This window comes from Gekko japonicus, unplaced genomic scaffold (genome assembly GCF_001447785.1).
Source record: "Gekko japonicus isolate JY-2015 unplaced genomic scaffold, Gekko_japonicus_V1.1 scaffold238, whole genome shotgun sequence".
Classification (NCBI taxonomy): Eukaryota; Metazoa; Chordata; class Lepidosauria; order Squamata; family Gekkonidae; genus Gekko; species Gekko japonicus.
The window spans coordinates 1,238,147-1,260,218 of NW_015161411.1; the positions used below are offsets into that span (position 1 = coordinate 1,238,147).

At 49.2% G+C, this 22,072-nt stretch overlaps 1 protein-coding gene across 1 annotated transcript in view; it reads right to left on the reverse strand.

The window, feature by feature from the left end:
* VWA5B2 (von Willebrand factor A domain containing 5B2) overlaps positions 1-19,426 on the reverse strand; it is a 68,121-nt gene extending 48,695 nt beyond the window's left edge. The window contains exons 1-4 of the mRNA XM_015426867.1: positions 19,288-19,426; positions 17,078-17,239; positions 12,927-13,146; positions 9,430-9,584 (exon numbers count right to left, since the gene is read on the reverse strand). Of these exons, the coding sequence (XP_015282353.1) occupies positions 9,430-9,584; positions 12,927-13,146; positions 17,078-17,239; positions 19,288-19,426 (676 nt within the window). The remainder of the gene's footprint in view (positions 1-9,429; positions 9,585-12,926; positions 13,147-17,077; positions 17,240-19,287) is intronic.
* Positions 19,427-22,072: the final 2,646 nt, after the last annotated feature.

Genomic DNA, 22,072 nt, shown 5'->3' on the forward strand with positions numbered 1-22,072 from the left:
GGCCCCGCCAATCTCCTTCCCCCCCCCCAGCTCCAGCAGTGAGGCCTGAGCGCCTTCCAGCCACCGGCCCACTAGAGTTCCCAGAGCGTTCTCTGCGCACGCACAGGGAATGCTCTTTTACTTTTTAGGTAATTTAAATATTTATTCCAACTTTTCATATGTTTCTGCATTGGGCATTGCCCTACATGCGCAGGAAAATCTCCCTGCCCCCCAGGTGCCCCCGATGTGCGGATTTAGATATCCGCACGCAGGGGGCACCTTCACTATTAGATATATAGATGAGGGTTGCCAGGTCCCGCTGGCCACCGGCAGGGGATGGGGGGGGGGGTTGCCAGAACCAGGTTGGGAAACTCCTGGAGATTTGGGGGTGGAGCCTGGGGAGGACAGGGACCTCAGTGGGGTACGATGTCATAGAGTCCACCCTCCAACACAATCATTTTCTCCAGGGGAACTGATCTCTGCAGTCTCGAGATGAGATGATTCTGGGGGATCTTCAGGTCCTACCTGGAGGTTGGCATTGTCATCCTTATTGAGTCTGCCCCTGAGGACTTGTATGTGTCAGAGGACTTGTACGTGTGAATGAGCTATCACAAATACAAAAGTTTTGACACTTCATAGTATACTTCTTATTCTTATATTCTTATTCTTATAGCAGCCATGAAATTAAAAGACGCCTGCTCCTTGGGAGGAAAGCGATGGCGAACCTAAACAGCATGATAAAAAGTAGAGACATCACTCTGCCAACAAAAGTCCGCATGGTCAAAGCAATGGTATTCCCAGTAGTCATGTATGGCTGCGAGAGTTGGACTATAAGGAAGGCCGAGCGCCGAAGAATAGATTCTTTTGAACTATGGTGCTGGAGAAGACTCTTGAGAGTCCCTTGGACTGCAAGGAGATCAAATCAGTCAATCCTAAAAGAAATCAACCCTGCCTGTTCCCTGGAAGGCCAGATAATGAAACTGAAGCTCAAATACTTTGGCCACCCAATGAGAAGGGAGCACTCACTGGAGAAGACCCCGATGCTGGGAAAGACTGAAGGTCAAAGAAGACGGGGACGGCAAAGGATGAGATAGTTAGACAGTGTCATAGATGCAACGAACATGAAGTTGAGCCAACTTCAGAGGACGGCGGAAGACAGGAAGGCCTGGCGTGATCTGGTCCATGGGGTCGCGAAGAGTCGGAATCGACTGTGTGACTGAACAACAACAAAGTATACTTGAATGGGGACTGGGGTCACCGACCTTCAGATGGGGTCTGGAGATATCCTGGAATTACACTCTATCTCAAAAAGGACATGGCAGAGCTGGAAAAAAGTACAGAGGGCAACCAAGACGATGAGGAGGTTGAAGCACCTCCCCTAGGCGGAAAGGCTGAAGAGTCTGGGAGTTTTAAGTGGAGAAAAGAGACGACAAAGGGGGGGGCATGATAGAGTTTTATAAAATTATTCCTGGGGTGGAGAGAGTGGACCAAGAGAACTTTTCCTCCCTCTCCCCAAATAGTAGAACTCGAGGGGACGCAATGAAGCTGATGGGAAGTAGGTTCAGGATGGACAAAAGGAAATACTACTTTACACAGGGAGTGATTAAATTTGTGGGATTCGCTGCCAGAGGAGGTAGTGATGGCCACAGGGGTAGACAGCTCTAAAAGGGGATTAGACAGATTCATGGAGGATAAGTCTATCAGTGGCTACTAGCCATGGTGACCGAGGGGAATCCCCATATTCGGAGGCACTAATCCTTTGATTCCCAGAGCCAGGAGGCAACATCAGGGGAAGGCCTCAGCCTCTCTGCCCTGTCGTTGGCCCTCCGGAGGAACTGGTTGGCCCCTGTGTGAGACAGGAAGCTGGAATGGGTGGACCACTGGTCTGACCCAGCAGGGCTCTTCTGATGTTCTTATGAAGGCCTCTATGCTCTGTTGTTGGCCCTCCGGAGAAACTGGTTGGTCACTGTGTGAGACAGGATGCTGGACTAGATGGAACACTGGTCTGACCCAGCAGGGCTCTTCTTGTGTTCTTATGAAGGCCTCGGCCTCTGTGCCCTGTTGTTGGCCCTCCGGAGGAACTGGTTGGTCACTGTGTGAGACAGGATGCTGGACTAGGTGGACCACTGGTCAGTCCCAGCAGGGCACTTCTGATGTTCTTATGAAGGCCTCTATGCTCTGTTGTTGGCCCTCCGGAGGAACTGGTTGGTCACTGTGTGAGACAGGATGCTGGACTAGATGGACCACTGGCCTGACCCAGCAGGTATCTTCTTATGTTCTTATGAAGGCCTCTGTGCCCTGTTGTTGGCCCTCCGGAGGAACTGGTTGGCCCCTGTGTGAGACAGGATGCTGGACTAGAATGGACCACTAGTCTGACCCAGCAGGGCTCTTCTGATGTTCTTAGGAAGGCCTTGGCTGTCCAGAGTGTAGGACATGGGATTAGTAGAGATGAAATCTTGTAGCTTTGATATGCATGAGTACCTGTAATAACGTAGTGCATTAATTAGTTAAGCCAAAAAGCTTTGTTTTAATAGAAAAAATAGAGTTTAGAAATCATGTTGCATAGGGGAAAGTAGAGGTGGATTTTAGAAAAGTATTTCTCCGTGTCAAAAGACCTTGAGTTAACTCAGGAAGAGGGCAGAAAGGAATGTGCCTAAAAACCGAAACCATTTGGTTCAACTGTGATCTTTGTTAATTGAATTGCTCTGAAGGACATTTATGGCCCATAGACCTGTGTTAGAAAAACATTGCTGGGGCTCTGTATGTTCCCAGACAGCAATCCTCCCTCATAGTGCCAGGGACTGGGAGGTCTGATAAGAGCCAAGGATTGTGTTAGAAGTCACACCTTATCTGGGAAGCTCCCCATCTCATACAGATGCAAAGGGCCTTGAAGAATTCCAGAAGAAGACCTCAATGCACCTTAATGTCTCTGGGTCAGATTGCTGTCGAGTTTGACTGTTCGGGACCCCATGGACCACATCACGCCAGGCCGCAGTGCTCCGGAATTTGCTTAATTTCATCCACAACACTGTCTTACATTCCAGGTTCCTATGCAGTATTGTTCTTTGCAGCATCGGACTTTCCTTTCACCATCAGACACTTCACTCTTTCTGGGGTTACTTGTACCTCTGCTCTTCCCCAGTAGCATACTGGACACCTTCCGACCTGAGGGGCTCATCTTCCGGGGTCATATCTTTTTGCCTTTTATTACTGTCCATGGGGTTTTCTTGGCGAAGATACTGGAGCGGGTTGCCATTTCTTTTTTTTCTTTTTTTTGAAACTATTTTTATTCTTAGGATACATCATCACATTCATTCATTCAAATTATTTCGTTTTTATATATCCATTTTCTTTTAACTCCCCTCCCCCCGTTACAAAGCTTCCCACAGTGCGATTTCCCCCTTATTATCTTATCTTATTTTCAGCTTAATCCTCTACACATTATAACTTCTTATTCAGGTAACTTTACTTAGATACATCACTTCAGTAAATTATTTTCCCTAGTCCATTCTAATAATTATTAAAACTTATCAAAGTATTTTTACATCCCATTTTTCTTCTACATAGTCTTTAAAGTCTTTCCATTCTTCATAAAATTCTTCATCTTCTTTGCCATTAAGTTTTCTTGTCAGTTTATCCATTTCCGCCATGAAGAGCATTTTTTTTATCCAATCCCATACCTCTGGCACTTTATCTTGTTTCCAAAGAGCGGGTTGCCATTTCTTTCTCCGGTGGATCACATTTTGTCTGAGTTCTCTGCTGTGGCCTGTCCATCCTGGGTGGCCCTCCACGGCATAGCCCACAGCCTCATCGAACCACGCAAGCCCCCTCAAGGCAGTGATCCATGAGAAAGCTGAGTCAGATAAATAAATGGAAATGTCTGTAACCTTAGCCAGTATTGGGATACACCCAGGGGTCATTTCATAGAAAAAAAGGTGCAGGAGCTCATTAGCACAAATTAGCATAACTTATTTGCATATGCCACACACCCCGACATCACTAGAAGTGTGTCAGAAGGCAACACCCACCGCTCAGGCTCCACTGGACTGTTTTGGATTGCTAGCTATTGGGGGGATGGACATGCAGATCTGTCCTCGCAGAGGGGGGAGAGCTTGTACCTGAATAATAGTTGGTCTTAAAGGTGCCACTGGACTGTTTTGGACCGGGGGGGTCGGGGGGAGCTCTGCAACTTACCTGGCTGCTTCTTGCTCTCACTGAGGGCTGCTGGGAGCAGGGGGTGGGGCTTGTTGGATATGCCCGCCCCCTGGGCTCTTTACTGCCGGAGGTCCGCTGCTGTGCGCTCCTGCATGAAATGACCCCTGAGTACACCAATGTAAAGATGCTAGCTCCTTTGATGCTACCTGTTTGGAACCGATTGTGTTGTTTATTGATTGTAAGCCATCGTCATTTTGGGTATAAGATCTGCTGCCCTTCCTGTCCAGAGCAGAGATCAACTTGGTAACACTGGGTGCTCTGGCCTCCAGTTCTGTATCTCCTGTTATTGTAATAAACAGTTGGTTATAGAACTCACTGGACTCCGACTGTGTGTTCCCCATTAGACCCCGGAAACTCATGGGGCACGGATTTGTGCTCCAAGAGGAACTGGTTGGCCACTGAGTGAGACAGGATGCTGGACTAGATGGACTTCTGATGTTCTTATGAAGGCCTTGGCCTCTTTGCCCTGTAGTTGGACCTCCAGAGGAACCGGCTGGCCGCTGTGTGAGAAAGGATGCTGGACTAGATGGACCACTGGTCCGATCCAACAGGGCTCTTCTTACGTTTTTATGAAGGCCTCTATGCCCTGTTGCTGGCCCTCCAGAGGAACTGGTTGGCCACTGTGTGAGACAGGATGCTGGACTAGATGGGCCACTGGTCTGATCCAGCAGGGCTCTTCTGATGTTCTTATGAAGGCCTCAGCCTCTGTGCCCTGTTGTTGGCTGTCCAGAGGAACTGGCTGTGTGAGACAGGATGCTGGACTAGAGGGACCACTGGTTGGATCCAGCCGGGCTCTTCTGATGTTCTTATGAAGACCTCGGCCTCTGTGCCCTGTTGTTGGCTGTCCAGAGGACCTGGTTGGCTGCTGTGTGAGACAGGATGCTGGACTGGATTTACCACCAGTCTGATCCAGCAGGGGTCTTCTGAGGTTCTTATGAAGGCCTCGGCCTCTCTGCCCTGTTGTTGGCCCTCCATAGGAACTGGTGGGCCGCTGTGTGAGACAGGATGCTGGACTAAATGGACCACTGGTCTGACCCAGCAGGGCTCTTCTGAGGTTCATAAATTTATAAAAGCTTAAAATGATGGTTCACAGCAGCGCCTCTCTACCCAAGCAGCTTTACACAGAATGCAGATGTTGGATCTTTTGCTGAGGTCGATAATATTCATCATCCCGTTTTTATTTCTGACACAAAAGCCGTTCTTCAGCACAGGAGACATTTTTATGAGACCGAAGCCCGGAGCGCAGCCTCTTAAGAAGGCATGGGATTTCAGCCAAAGCGTAATGGGATTAATTCCCCGTGCTGGTCTCCAGCATACGCTCCGAGTTCCACCAAGCTTCTTCCGCCTCCCTCCCTCCCGTTCCCTCCTTTCTCTCCCGCATCCATCTGTCATCAGATAAAATAATAGGCTCAGCAAAAAAGAGAGAGAGGCTTTTTAAAAAAATGTAGATATGCAAGGATACTTTTTTTTTTTTAAAAATGATGTTGATTCTTTGTTAGGTAGCCCTGTCATGGATCTGGATGGTGGAGGGGTATCCTCCTTCTCGCTCTCAGCTCTACCCTGCCCAGCTACTGTCTGCTATCTTATGCTTGACCTTGCAGATGTTCCAGCTACCACTTCCACAGCTGGAAAAGTTAATGGCTTCACTGCTCTGCCTGCTTGCTTTGGCAAGCGCGCGAACTATAACCATTGGCTTATGCTTACAGGGGGAATGTTGGATTTCACTATAAGTCAGAGGCCCTTCTACTGCCGTCCATTCCTGACACAAGTTGTACACGTGTTCTTTAGTACTGGATCTGCCAATAAACACTTATCTTCTTATGAAGTCCTGTGTGGTGTGAACTGACTAAGGAGCCTGATATTCTTCCTTTGCCCTGTTAAAAAATAAATGGTCCTCTAGTTTCAATGAGCTTTTATAAATCCTTCACCCGCTGCTGCAAAGTGTGCGAAGCAATTCTGGAACGGTTTCATTCACCGCCACTTCCTTCGGCCCTCCTTAGTGCAAGAAATTATCCTCCACTGTCCTAGTATCACAGTTTCTGACATCAGGGAGGGTGTGAAAGGAAAGGAAAGGCAGATGTGAGGGAGGAAGAGGAGGAGATTGGATTTATACCCTGCCCTTCACTACCCAAAGGAGTCTCAGAGCGCCTTACAAACTCATTTCCCTCCCCCTCCCCACAACAGACGCCTAGTGAGGTAGGTGGGGCTGAGAGAGCTCTGACAGAAACTGGTCTTTTCAAGGACAGCTCTGAGAGAATTATGGCTTGCCCAAGGTCATCCAGCATGCGTAACTGGAGAAGTGGGGAATCAAACCCGGTTCTCCCACATTAGAATCCACGCACTTAACCACTACACCAAAAAAAGTCCAGATCTCCCTGACTTGGATGGATGGAGGTTGAGAGTTCATATCCAGTGTTCCCTCTATGCTGAGTTAGTGTGAACTAGCTCACAGGTTTCTTTAGCCTCCGGCTCACACATTTTTGTCTTAGCTCAGGAAGGATGGCTCCCGATCAAACTAGTTTATGCAGCAGCCATAGAGTTTTCCCTCGGATGACTGTTGCCCCACCCCCAGCGTGCCCGGAGTGCCCGCGTCACTTCCGGGTGACGTGCACGTCGGGGTGGAGTTTCCCCCGGGGCCCGATCTGCCGACGGCGGGGAACGGGCCTCTGGGGCGGGGTTTCCCTGCCCCCTGGGGGGACTTGGCAAGCCTAATCATGCCGCATCTGATTCAGTGGTGGCTCCACAGTGGAATCAGCTCCTGGAGGAGATCGGAGCCCTGCGGAACCTTCTACAGTTCCGCAGGGCCAGTAAAACGGAGCTCTTCCACCAGGTCTTCGATTAGGAGCCGCCACTGACAACTTTCGTAAACTGAACATACTACAGCCCTACGTAACAATGCCGGACATGGCCTCTCCCCATCGGACCATGTGCCGAAATTCCCACCATCTGTTTATATTAGCACTTTATGCAGGGCTTTTTTTGTAGAAAAAGCCCAGCAGGAACTCATTAGCATAATAGGTGGTGCCCAACAGCAGGAACTCATTAGCATATTAGTCCACACCCCTGACAGCACAGCTCATTTGCATATTAGGCCACACACACCTGTTACCAGAAGTGTGGTCATCCAGCCACACCCACCTTTTGCTTCTTATTCTCTTTACCTTGTTTGTTGACAAAACCCAGGGCTTTTTTTTGGAGCAGGAACTCCTTTGCATGTTAGGCCACACACCCCTAATTGTAGCCAATCCTAATGAGTTTCTGCTGTTAGGTGTGGCCTATTATGCTGATGAGTTCCTGCTGGGCGTGGCCAACTTGGGAGCCAGCCGGAACTCCGTTCCTGTGCGTTCCTCCCCCAAAAGAGCCCTGACTTTATGTAATTGTTCATATTGTAATTTTATTGCATTTATCGGTTTTACTGCATTTTAACTTGTGTAAGCCGCCTTGAGCCAGCTTACACCGGCAAAGCGGGATATAAATTGAACGTAAATAAATAAATAAATGCATTATACGGCAGAACATCTGAAGCATCAGAAACCCCCCAAATTATAGTGTTGCCAATCTCCAGGTGATGGCTGGAGATCCCCTGGGATTACAACTCATTTCTGGGAACCAGAAATCAGTTCCCTTGGAGATCACGTCCTCTCTGGAAGGTGGACTCTACAGCATTATACCCCATTGAAGTTCCTCCCCTCAGGCTCCACCCCCAATTTCCCCCCCCCTCAGTTTTTTCCCACCCCCAAACTCTACAGAAATTTTCCAAACTGGAGCTGGCAACCCTGCAACTAAAGCAGGCACTCCTCCAGCTTTTGGACCAAATTCTAGCAGGGCAGCCTTTGGACCAGAAGCCCAGGTAAGCAGTGCTAGTCTGTAACCTGACCAGTTCCCTTTTTGGCCGTGTAGGTTGCCAGGAACAGAGGGGGTATCTGTGCAGAAAGGGGACTTCCTTGCATGGATACGACAGGGTTGCAGATTCGGCTTGAACAACAGTGTGGTCTTTCAAAAACAGAAGGGAGAATATTGTTGGACTGAGTGACTCAGCATGCCTGGACGTTGGGGGGCACGCTACGTCACTCTAAGTGCATATAGGAGTTATCTCCTTGAATAGGATCCCTCTCTTTGTCTAAACATGGGAGCTGCCCTCTGACCCCTTCTCTCTCTTTATCCTCTCACTCTCTCAACATGGCCTTCCATGGAGGCACCTGTCTCTGCAGGTCTCCCCTGTTTATCCTCTCACTCTCTCAACATGGCCTTCCATGGAGGCACCTGTCTCTGCAGGTCTCCCCTGTTTATCCTCTCACTCTCTCAACATGGCCTTCCATGGAGGCACCTGTCTCTGCAGGTCTCCCCTGTTTATCCTCTCACTCTCTCAACATGGCCTTCCATGGAGGCACCTGTCTCTGCAGGTCTCCCCTGTTTATCCTCTCACTCTCTCAACATGGAGAGAGGCACCTGTCTCTGCAGGTTTCCCCTGTAGAGACAATGCCCTCATTTGTCATAGGGGAAGGACTCTTTAGATTAGGCTTCTTTCTCTTCTTTCAACTGCAACCTGAATGTGAACTGGACCTACTTAAATAAAGTTTACCCTTTTTTGCAATATTCTTCCTGGGAGATTTATTTACCGCACTCAATAGCAGGCTTCTGTGACCGGGCAAAACTCTACTATGGCCGCAGTCACACGGAGAATTTGCTGCGCAAAAGGCACGAATGTTGTGCGGATTTTCGGGGCGCGATCACACTGCAACATCTGGGAAGCGTCGCGCACCCATGGCCAACCCGTGGCGTCCCGCCAAAGATGCGGAGTTAAAAAGTACCAAAAAAAGTGCACTAGTATCCGGAAAACACGCGGCACAGGCGGCCGTCTGATCGCGGGAGTGCTAGTATCTCGTGGCATCCGGCGCCCGTCCACGTCCTGTCGCAAACCGGATGTTTTTCGTAAGCGCATGCGCACAAACATGACACTGAAAGCAGTGCTGCTCCGCGGAACTGCGCATGCACACAAACGCGAAACACTTGTGTGATTGTGCTGCGCCGCTTCTTTGCCACGCTGCAGCATTGCCGTGTGATCACCAGCTAACAGCTGAAGCACGGAGACTCGGGGGACCGTGTGATTGGGCTACCGTGCTTTATTTTGCTCCGGGGCAATCAGCCACGCCCCCCCCCCCGCGTTATCTGGCCCGTGTGACCGGGGCCTATATTAACCAAATATCCCAATAAATATATGCTATGGACAAATACCTGCCAGCAAACAGGGTCCTTTAACCAGCATTTCAAAACTGAACTCGTAGGGGAAGGGATTGTAGACGTCCCCTTTGAAGATATCTGTGTCTTTGGGTGGCAGGAGGAAAGACTGCTCACTCTTCATCCCACTGGATCTAAAGCAACTGGTGGAACTGAAGCAGAACAGAGAAAAAAAATCATATGTTAGATTTGCCTGGCCCGAAAAGGGTAGAGAGCAACTTGATATGCGACCTTTATCTTGACAGATCTGAAAATGATCCATTATGCGCATGGGATATATTGGCTACCCAGCCTAAGGCGTGCCAGGAACTTATCGCATGGATTTTTACTACCAGGCTTGGTTGGGGAAAATGCAAATACATCCTTGGAGTGAGGCTTTTTTTTAAATAAAGAGGGGAAATCTCATTACCAGCTTAAAGAAAACCCCATTGTTGTCCTGAGCTGTACGAACGTATCCCAGAGAGACAGCAGCCTGGAACGGCCACCGTTTTTGGAAGGAGAAAATCTATTTTTACGTATCTCTCCCATCAGGGTACGTTTAAAAGAACAACGAGCAAGGAAACCGCAAGGGATCGTTCTGCTTCAGTGTCAAAGGGCTCGTTTTCAACAGCTTTGCAAAACCATGCTAACTGAGTCACGAGTCAGGGTACATTTCTGGGGTCATTTCACAAGGGTTTCCCTGCACACCTGACCCGGCACAATTCCATTCAGCCCACATTCTCAGCATACCGCTTTTGGGTGATGTCAGCTGCTTCTCAAGAGAATGAGAATTATTAAAGGGGTGGGGCATTTGATATATATAGACAGGGGTCATTTGGGGGGGGACGCGGGGGACGCCATCCCCCCGGGTGAGGTGCGGGAGGGCGGGGCCTGGAGCTCCCTGCTGGAGGTCGCCGCCGGCTGTGGGGAGGACACAATTCCGGTGATGTCAGGGGGTGTGGCATATGCTAATGAGTTATGCTAATGAGTCCCCCTAGCTCTTTTTCTGCGAAATGACCCCTGTATATAGAGAGAGCCAGTGGGGTATAGTGGTTAAGTGTGTCAGACTAGTATCTGGGAGACCTGGTTTCAAATCCCCATTCATGTCATGGACACTCACTGGGTATGACTTAAATAAGTACTATGAGGCATTCCAACTGAAATCATTACTAGAATTAGGTGAGGAAAAAGAACTGAAATGGGTTAGATTTGAGGATGAGATGAATCACAATATAGGAAGATTAGGTATTTTTTCACAAAGTTAAGGCTAAAGATCTGAAATTAACAATAGGCCCTAGAAGATCAACATTAGAAGTCTGGAGGAAATGGCAACCGCACTGGCTAAGAAGACCCTCTAGATGGGCGCCATTAGAAACTATCATAGAAAAGGAGCAAGAAATTAAATGGTGGGAAATTTTAAGGTCTAAAGGATATAATTTGTTGTTGTTGTTCAGTCGCACAGTCGAGTCCGACTCTTCGCGACCCCATGGACAAGATCACGCCAGGCCCTCTTGTCTTCCGCCGTCCTCATAGAGTGATATCATAGAGTCATATCATAGAGTGGAGGATTTGTTTAGAGAGAAAATCCGATGAGATAGGTAAGCAATACTGGTTCAAAATAGCAGGTCTCCATAAGGATATAAAGGAGAGTAATGAAAAAGAAATGTGTGGCCCATTGGCCGCAATAAAAAAAATGGTAATGGGGAAAAAAGAGAAACTCCACCCCTGCTCTGAGCTAAAAGTGTTCACAGACATATTCCAAAACCTGTGTCATCTTTGTTCTCCTCCAAATCCTTTCTAGTTCCTAAAAGCCTTCTTAACAGAACAATTAGATTCAAGTCCCAAAGGACCTTAGAGACCAACGCGATTTTTGGGGTATGAGCTGTCATAGAATCATAGAGTTGGAAGGGACCTCCAGGGTCATCTAGACCAACCCCCTGCACAATGCAGGAAATTCACAAATACCTCCCCCCCACACCTCCAGTGACCCCTGTTCCATGCCCAGAAGATGACAAAAAACCTCCAGGATCCCCAGCCAAACTGGCCTGGAGAAAATCACTTCCTGGCTCCAAAGTGGCGATCAGCCTTTCTCCGGGTGTGTGAGAAAGGGCCACGAGAACTAAGCTCAGATGCAACCATTCCTGCCCTCCCTTCTCATGATCTGCCTAAATTCACAGAAGTGTGTCAGAAGGCAACACCCACCGCTCAGGCTCCACTGGACTGTTTTGGATTGCTAGCTATTGGAGGGTGGGGGGGGAACGTGCAGATCTGCCCTCACAGAGGAGGGAGAGCTTGTACCTGAATAAAACTTGGTCTTAAAGGTGCCACTGCACTGTTTTGGACCAGGGGGGAAGGGGAAGCTCTACAACTTACCTGGCTGCTTCTTGCTCTGACTGAGGGCTGCTGGGAGAAGGGGGTGGGCTTGTTGCATGTGTCCACCCCCTGGGCTCTTTGCTGCTGGAGCTCCGCTCCTGTGCGCTCCTGCAGGAAATGACCCCTGTCTCAAACTATCTTTAAGGGAAGAATCCTCCAAACACCTTTTTGCTGCTCTCCGTTTATCCAGTAGAGAGCCAATCGGCAGCAATGCCCCTCACGAAGCAACATCAAGGCTACACAGCACAGGGAAGACCACCCTAGGAAGAGTGTCCTACAAGGTTTAGATTATGGGGTCCCCACCAGGGTCCCCACGGGTGCCCACCAACACCTTTCCTGGTGCCCGCCAGTGTTCCCTCTAAGCTGAGTGAGTGTGAGCCAGCTCACAGTTTTTTTAGCCTCTGGCTCACACATTTCTGTCTTAGCTCAGGAAGGGATGGCTCCAGAGCAATGCTCCCTCTCAGCTGTGGAGGCCTGTGAGCAAAGATTCTACTTTGTGAGCTAGTGGTGTTAAGGTTGCGAGTGAGTGATTTGGCTACGGCATAAATTTGTTTGCTCTGGAACCCTCCTTCCTGAGCTAAGGCAAAAATCTGCAAGCCGGAGGCTAAAAAACTGTGAGCTAGCTCGCGGTAACTCGGCTTAGAGGGAACACTGCTCCAGAGCAGACTGATTTATGCCGTCGCCCAATCGCTCGCTCACAACTTTAATGCCAGTAGCTCCCAAAGTAGATTTTTTGCTCACGAGACTCCACAGCTCCCCACCCAGTGTTTTTAGAGGACTGATTTCCTGTCCAGATTTTAAAAAAACCTTGCCTTGGCAGCACCTGCCACCACAGCAGAAGGATCTTCACTGTGTGACTGAAGTTAAGCTGCGGCAGCCATTCTGTGGCTGGCTCCGCCTCCTGCAGGAGCCATTTTGTGGCAGCCATTTTGTGGCTGCGCCCACCGTCCTATCTCAGAATTCCAAAGGTGCCTGCAGGCTGCGAAAAGCTGGGGACCCCCGGATTAGGTGATACTGGGCTGCAAACTGGGAGCCTGCACGGGTAAGCGGCAGCTTCCGTGGCCTCCTCAGTCCTCTCCACCACCACCCCTGCCATATGGCATAAACTCCAAGGAAGCCATGAAAATCACCATAGGGCCAACCTGTCGTCACACAAGCCTCCCGCCTCACTTTCACTTTCAGGGACAGAGAGAACGAAGGGCGTGAGCACAGAGGGGAAGAGGACGCGCAGGGCGCCGTTCGGCAGGGTCGCCAGCTCCTGGTTGCTGCTGAAGACCACCGTCAAGGTTTCCAAGGGCCCGACGGGGCCGGTGCTCATGATGAACATGGAACGCGCCAAGTCTTCGTCAAGGATCAAGTGACCTGGGTAGAAGACGGAGAGTCAAGAAGTGCCTTCTGTACACAAGGCGTGTTCTCGAAAACAATTTAAATATTAAATTATTTACACATTTATTTATTTTATTTATTTATACATTCAGCTTATATACCGCCCTGACCCCGAAGGGTCTCTGGGCGGTTTGCATACAAGTCTAAGACTACTTTTCCCTAACTACGGCCACATAGTACAGGGGCGGGGCTGCCTACCAGCACCCAGGTGGTGGGGCTTGCTGTTCCGGCTCGGCTTCTCCTCCTTCTTCCGGTGGAGGGTCCTAAATCTCTGTGCCACTGTTCTCTTCCGCATAATCATTTTCCTCATTTGTATGTCCCTATTGCTTCGGGGTTTCTTCCTCCCCTTTTCGGCATGCATTTTGCGCTCTCTAGTGGTCAATTCGATATTACATTGCTGTATGTCCGGTGGTGTAATATTGAATCGACCACTAGAGGGAGTAAAACACTGCAGAAAATGGACAGAAATTGACAAAGTTGAGAATGTGGAAGAGCCCTCTCTGTCTTGAAGCCATACCTCTCCCTGAATTACCCAGAGTGCCAAGAAAATACTATAGTGACATACAGCCTTCCTGCCTATTCCCACCTGAGAGCCACTATTTGGTTGGCAAGACCATGATGCAGATGGAAGAGTAGCTCTACTCCAACATCTCTGTGGAAACCCTGTTTCTCTGGCCTTGGGTGCTGCTGGGGTTGCCAGCCTCCAGGTCAGGCCTGGAGATCTCCCACTTTTACAGCTGATCATCAGCTGCCCTGGAGAAAATGGCTGCTTTGGAGAGTGGACTCTGTGGCATTGGACCCTGCTGAGGCCCCTCCCCTCCCCAAACCCCGCCCTCTCCCGGATCTGCCCCCAAAGTCTCCAGGCATTTTCCGACCCAGATCTGGCCACCCTACGTGCCACCCAAATGGCCATGTTCGATTAAAACTGGAAGTGCGGATGAAACTACATTAGGACTGGAACCCCTTGGATGTCCCTCCTAGTTCAGATTTAGTTCTCACGAAGCTCGTAAACTTGTCTCTGTGGTGCACCCTTTTAGGTCGGGAGTCAGGACTAACGTGATCAAAACAAAGTTGGGAAAATAAATACAGCAAATATGATGAGATACTTAGTTTGCTTGCAAGAAAGTACAACAGGAGGCAGTGACTTTATTGGGTTATTAATTAGGTTGGTGTACTACGTCTCGGCTTGGGACCTTGGATAAGAATGAGAAAAGGGATCCAACGGCCACATCTGTCGGAGCAGCAAAAGCAACACTTTAAGTTTTTTTTAGAGTGGGGTGCGACTAAATGAAATCGCGTTAACCAGCCTGGTGTGTGCAAAAGTGGACTGGACTGGAATGGTAGGGTTAGTGCTCACTGAGTGGTCGCAGTGAATCTAGAGATGCCAGCCTCCAGGTGGGACCTGAGATCCCCTGGAATTACACCTCAACTCCAGACTACAGAGATCAGCTCCTCTGGAGAACAGGGATGTTTTGGACGGCGGACTCCAAGGCATTGTACCCCACTGAGGTCCCTGTCCTCCCCAGGCTCCACCCCGAAGTCTCCAGGAGTTTCCCAAGCTGGATCTGGCAGCCCTACCCCCCAGCTCCCGTCGGTGGCCAGGGGGGACCTGGCAACCCTATAGGGCTAACTCACCTCTCTGCTTGCCAAGAGTCCGCAGAACAGGTGGGATATAAAATGCAATCACGCAGGGCTCTTTTTGTAGAAAAAGCCCAGCAGGAACTCATTAGCATACTAGGCCACACCCAACAGCAGGAACTCATTAGCATATTAGGCCACACCCCTGACAGCACAGCTCATTAGCATATTAGGCCACACCCCCATGTTACCAGAAGTGTGGTTATCCAGCCACACCCACCTTTTGCTTCTTATTCTGTTTACCTTGTTTGTTGTCAAAACCCAGGGCTTTTTATGTAGCAGGGACTCCTTTGCATGTTAGGCCACACACCCCTAATGTAGCCAATCCTAATGAGTTTCTGCTGTTGGGTGTGGCCTATTATGCTAATGAGTTCCTGCTGGGCGTGGTCGACTCGGGAGCCAGCCGGAACTCCGTTCCTGTGTGTTCCTGTCCAAAAATAGCCACCGTCAACGAGGTGTCTGGAAGTTTCAGTGAGATACTAAAGGCTATTTGCATAGCACTTTTCTTCACAGCGCACTGCCTTTCACAAGTATCACCTTTGTAATCCTAATGACGGTTCAGCGGGATGGTGGTGAAAAGTGCCTTTTGCATCACAGCTGGTTTATGGCGACCTCGCAGGTCTTCCAGGCAAAAGACATTTGTCATTGCCTGCCTTTGTGTAGCGACCCTGGAATCCCTTGGTGGTCTCCCATTCAAGCATCCACCAGGGCCGGCCCTGCTTAGCTTTTGTGATCTGACAAGGTTGGGCTAGCCTGGACGGTCCTGGTCAAGCTCCCAGCTGCATCGGCCAATACTGTGCCGAAAAAGCAGGCTTGACTAAGGCCTTGATTTGAGGGTAGAGAACTTCATGGCCGAGCCGAGACTTGAATCAAACCTGCCTAATGTAGCTAGTCCTAAGGAATTCAAGCTCTTTAGACCAAGCCCTAGTAGGAAAGACTGAGGGACCTGGGAATGTTCCATCTGGAGAAGAGGAGGCTGAGAGTGGACATGTTTGCTCTCTTGAAGTTTTTGAAGGGCTGTCAGAGGAGGTCAGGGAGCTGTTCCTGGTGGCAGCAGAGGAGGGGACTCGCAAGAATGGGTTTAAATTAAGGGCGGGGAGGTACCGGCTGGATATTAGGAAACACTTTTTGACAGTAAGAGTTGTGTGACTGTGGAATCAGCTGCCTGGGGAGATGGTCCCCTGTCACTGGCGGTCTTTAAGCAGCGGCTGGATGAACGCTTGTCAGGGATGCTCTAGGCTGATCCTGCACTGAGCAGGGGGTTGGACTAGATGGCCTGTATGGACCCTTCCAACTCTGTGAATCTATGATTCTATTAATGGAGGGCATTTTGAACTGTTGGGACAGGCACTCTTGGAATGGAGAGGAGCTCACTTTATCACACAGCTAAAGCAGAGGAACCTTATCCCAATGCAACTATTCTAACCCCCCCCCCCCAGGCTGTCTAAGTTTTGATACAAACCCTCTGGCAGGGGTCCCCAACACAATCCCTGTGGTCACCATGGCATCCATCGATACCTTTCCTGGTTGCCCACCAAGAGTTTTTAGAAAGTGGGCAAGGCCAGGTGAGGCTTTTCCCCAACGAAGCTTCTGATTGGCCATTGGAGATTTGATTGGCTGTACAGATTTTTATAAACTTTACTTTGGCAGCAGCTGCCACCACAGCACAAGGGCCATCACTGTGTGACTGAAGTAAGCCGTGGCAGCCATTTTTTGGTTGACTCTATTGAGATATATGTCAGATAGAGGTAGCAAGCAGTTACTATAGATCAGTTTGATCTGTTTGTCAGACCTAGCTGTCATGCTAGTAATTATGTAATTACAGCCAGGTGTTTCTAGCAGGTGTTGCTCTTTCAGGTCTTGTTAGAGTTAGTGATTACATCACCTTGTTGGAGATTGGCTGGGGTTTAGCATAATAGCAATCAGCTTAGTAAGCTGGAGGGGACTCAGTTCTCATAGACTAAGGCACGACACGCTGTTCAATAGCCTGTAAATATCTCTGTATATATTCACCTTTATAACTATATAAACTCTCTGTGCACCTTCATAACTGGTCAGTCTCCTGCTTCTTATTTACAATACCCAATAGACTCCACCTCCTGTGGCTGCCATTTTGTGGCCACCATTTGGCGGATGTGCCCACCTTGCTGGGTCAGAATTCCAGAGACGCCCATAGGCTCAAGATGGTTGGAGACCCCCTGCTCTGTGTCTATTACCGCTGCCATCGCTGGGGTCAAAACACTGCAGAAGGGGAGTGACCACCACTTACCATTGGTGCAGCGGAGCGGTTGGTTCAAAGTGGAGCTACAGTCAAGGCAGCAATCCTCTGCTCGGTGCCGGTTCTGGATCTGGAAGGTGAAGGTTCTGCTCCCTGTCATGGCTTCAAAGCCAGCCACCACCTCCGACTCCTCCAGCGGATAAACAAATACCCCTGTGCGATGGAAACCGCCTTAATTCCCAACAGATAGTTCACCCCCGCGTTCAGCTTGCTCGTCCTGCACCCCCAGAGCCGATCTGCCTCCTTCTTGTAACTCCAAACAACAAGGGGAAAAGACTAGTATAACAGGAATCCCAAATGTACAAATTCCACTAGTAGAAAACACCATCAAAGATTGCCAAAACAATACATTAAAGAATTATAGAGTTGGTGGTGTCACAACAACAACATGAATGCATACTGTAACTCAGGGCTCTTTTTGTAGAAAAAGCCCAGCAGGAACTCATTAGCATAATAAGCCACACCCAACAGCAGGAACTCATTAGCATATTAGGCCACACCCCTGACAGCACAGCTCATTAGCCCATTAGGCTGCACCCTCATGTTACCCCATGGTCATCCAGCCACACCCACCTTTTGCTTGTTATTCTGTTTACCTTGTTTGTTGTCAAAACCCAGGGCTTTTTTGGTAGCAGGAACTCCTTTGCATGTTAGGCCACACACCCCTAATGTAGCCAATCCTAATGAGTTTCTGCTGTTGGGTGTGGCCTATTATGCTAATGAGTTCCTGCTGGGCGTGGCCAACTTGGGAGCCAGCCGGAACTCCGTTCCTGTGCGTTCCTGCCCAAAAATAGCCCTGCTGTAACTATAATAAGGCATAAGACACAATATTTCCTCTCTTGACGATAAGACATAAAGCCCATGTAGTCAGTATAACTTGACAGGAGGAGTCCACATAGTCATAACATTTTCCAAAATGCCTTATTATAGTTACAGTATGCATTAAGGTGTTTTCTACTAGTGGAATTTGTATATTTGGGACTCCTCCTTGTAACGGCTGCAGCAGTGAATGATGGAAGACATCACTCACACCCGCTTCACCCGCAAACCCATACTCCACCTTCACTCACAAAATTATATCCCTGCAACTCATCTTTAACTGTGTGTGTGTAAAGTGTAAAGTCACAGCCGACTTACGGCGACCCCAGCAAGGGTCTTTCAAGTGAGAAGCAGAGGTGGTTGGCCATTGCCTTCTTCTACAGTGTTTTCCTTGGTGGTCTCCCATTCAAGTACTGACCCTGCTTAGCTTCTGAGTTCTGACCAGACCGGGCTATACTATACTCTTCCACATCCCCCATTTTAATAACACCAGGGCTAAATGACACTGTTGAGCAGATGCTGTGCTGCCCCCGGCAGAGATAACTGTAAGTAATTGTTGTTGTTGTTCAGTCGCACAGTTGAGTCCGACTCTTCGCGACCCCATGGACCAGGTCACGCCAGGCCCTCCTGTCTTCTGCCGTCCTCTGACGTTTGCTCAACTTCATGTTCGTTGCATCTATGACACTGTCTAACCATCTCATCCTTTGCCATCCCCGTCTCCTTTGACCTTCAATCTTTCTCTTCTCCAGTGAGTAATAGTAATAGTAGTCAGTAAAAATTGTTATGTATCTTTAAGACACACAATGCACTCTGGGAACTGTAGTCCCAGGCAGTGTTCCCTCTAAGATGAGTTAGTGTGTGCTAGTTCACAGTTTTTTAGCCTCCGGCTCACACATTTTTGTCCTAGCTCAGGGAGGATGGCTCCAGAGCAAACTAATTTATGCAGTAGCCAAATCGCTCGCTCATAGCTTTAATGCCAGTAGCTCACAAAGTAGAATCTTTGCTCACAAGACTCTACAGCTTAGAGGGAGCATTGGTCCCAGGTTAGGTGTTCCAAAAACAGCCTCCTTACTGGCTCATAAAGAGTCATTTCCTGTAGCTCAGAGGTGAGAAGTAGGATTTTATGGTTCTTTTCCTTTTCCACTGTCTACCTTTAGGGGGTCTACTCAGTGAGGAGGGATCTCCAAAAAGGGAACTCAGAATGAGGGCTGATCTACTGTAATAAAATAACTAAACCTTGTTATTACAGATTATGTCTACATGAGCCAAGGACCTGAAACAGCAGAAGGGATCGAGAATCATGGCAGCACTCCTAAAACCGGGAACAGCGCCTACCATCAATGCTCGCGCAGTCCACTAGTGCGACTTTGAAGAGTTCTCACCTTCTACAGCTTCATGCTCCAAGTTGATGTAAGTAAGGTAGGCGGTGAACCCGAGGGAATACCCATTGGCACAGGCCTTCACACACGAGCTCTTCAGCGGGAGGGCAGTCCAGGTTGGCAGGCAGTACAAGCCTGGCATGGTCTTCAAGAGGAACTATGAAGCCCCACCACCTGCAGCTTAAGGGATGAGAAGAAGCAAGCAAAAAAGTTAAGTGGAGAAGACAGGTCCACGGATGAAGGAGTCAATCACTGGCTTTGGCAGACAGGAAGAGTCCCAAGGTCTTCTCCATGGTGGACTTAAATGTTTCCAACTTAGCTTTTGGCAGATTTTCCGGGTTGTATGGCCATGGTCTTGGCATTGTAGGACCTGACGTTTCACCAGTAGCTGTGACTGGCATCCTCAGAGGTATAACACAGAAAGACAGAGTGCTCTCTGTGTGAAGGTGAGAAGAAAATGGTATCTACTCAGGAAGGTGGGGTAGGGCGGAGTCATTATCTTGTAGGAGTTCCCCAGGCTGTGAACATGCTAATGGAGGAGCTTTCCTGAGGAGGTTCTTTTGTATATGGACTGTTTCCTGAGGAGGTTCTAATCTTAACTGTAGTGCTATTGTCGGATGTAGAGCCTTTTGTGTTTTTCAGGACAGGAAACCATGCCCTGTATTATTTTTAAACTCTCTTCTTTCCTGTTGAAATTCATAAACATAAAGGTGGCCCAGAGAGTCTCCAGGTGGCCCAGAGAGTTGGGAGTCCTCCAGGTGGCCCAAAGTGCTGGAGGGCCTGGGGGGTGCATGGAAGTCAGGGGGGTCTTGGCAGGATGTCAGGGGGGCCATGCCCCAAAATGCCCCACTGTAGCTACGAGCCTGTCTCCAGGTACTCAAAGCGGGTAGCCGTGTTAGTCTGCCTGTAGAAGTAGAAAAGAGCAAGAGTCCAGTAGCAAAAGACTAACAAAAATTGTGGCAGGGGAGTAGCTTTCATGAGTCATTGAAGAAGTGAGCAGCGACTCATAAGAACAGAAAAGAAGCCAATGTTGGATGAGGCCAATGGTCCATCCAGTCCAACACTCTGTGACACACAGTGGCCAAAAATACCAGGTGCCATTGGGAGGTCCAGCAGTGGGGCCAGGACACTGGAAGCCCTCCCACTGTTGCCGCCCCCCAAGCACCAAGAATACAAAGCATCACTTGCCCCACTCATGCAATCTCCTACCCTGCTACAAATTTTGTTAGTCTTGAAGGTGCTCCTGGACTCTTGCTCTTTTCTACTGCTACAGACAGACTAACACGGCTACCCATCTTGATCTATCTCCATGGAAGGCACCACATTTAGCCGTACAGAATGGAAATCTATCAGCCTTGTGAAGAAACGTGCACAGGAACAAACAGATATCATCTTTCTCACCAAAGGCAGAAAAAGACAGGTTGCTTACCTGTAACTGGTGATCTTCGAGTGGTCATCTGTGCATTCACACCCTTGGGAATACTGCGCCTGCGCTGAACCTTCTCGGTACCGGTAGCTAGCAAAAGGGATTTTCGCGCCTCTCCCAGGTCACGCGCCGGCTCCACTGCGCATGACCAAGGAGGGGCACGCAGATCCCGCCAGTTCCTTCTGACCGCCGCCCAACAGCCTTCAAAGAAACAAGATGAAGGGCCGAGAGCAGAGGGGAAGGAGGGCGGGTGGTGTGAATGCACAGATGACCACTCGAAGATCACCAGTTACAGGTAAGCAACCTGTCTATCTTCTTCGTGGTCTCTGTGCATCACACCCTTGGGAGAATAGCAAGCAATAACTCTTACCTGGAGGAGGGGCCGAGGCCCTACACCTGCGCCGTCTGCAAAATAGACCGACCCAACGCCACACGACGAGTAGACCGGACATCCAGGGCATAATGCTTCACGAAGGTGAGCGGAGTAGCCCAAGTCGCAGCGTTGCAGATGTCCTCCAATGGCATCCCTCTCAGGAAAGCTGTGGAAGCCGCCACCGCCCTTGTAGAGTGGGCGCGAAGTTGACCTGGAAGAGGTCTCTTAGCCAAAGCGTAACATAGCTTGATTACTTCCACAATCCACCTGGACAGCGTCTGGGAAGAGATCTTCTTCCCTAGGGAGGGCATACTGTGAGCAACAAACAAGGCTGGAGACTGACGAAAAGACTTGGTCCTGCCCAAATAGAACAGCAACGCCCTCTTAACATCCAGAGAGTGCAATTTCCGTTCCTCTTCATTGGCAGGAGACGGGAAAAATGACGGCAAAACTATATCTGAACGTAGATGAAACTCCGAAACGACTTTCGGTAAGAAGGAGATGTCCAAAGACAACGACACCCCATGAGGGGAAAAAATCAAGTATGGTGGATCACACCTTAAAGCAGACAACTCACTGACTCGACGAGCAGAAGTAATGGCCACCAGAAACGCAGTCTTGAGCGATAACAACTTTAGAGAGCAAGTGGCCAGTGGTTCGAAGGGTTTTCCCATCAAAAACCGCAAAACTAAAGCCAAATCCCAGGCCGGAGTCGGAGAACGACGGGGAGGGTACAGGCGAATAAGACCTTTACAAAACTGTTTCGTCTGAGGATGCGAGAAAACTGAAAACCCATCAATAGATGGATGAAAAGCTGACACCGCAGCTAAATACACCTTAACTGAAGAAAAACTGAGTCCCAAGTCCATTCTGGACAAAATAAACGCAAAAATAGACCTCAAATCCACTGGCGGAGGAGGTAAATTGGAAGAACTCAAGTACTGTAGGAATAAATCCCACTTCTTTGCGTAAGACGTCCTAGTAGACAG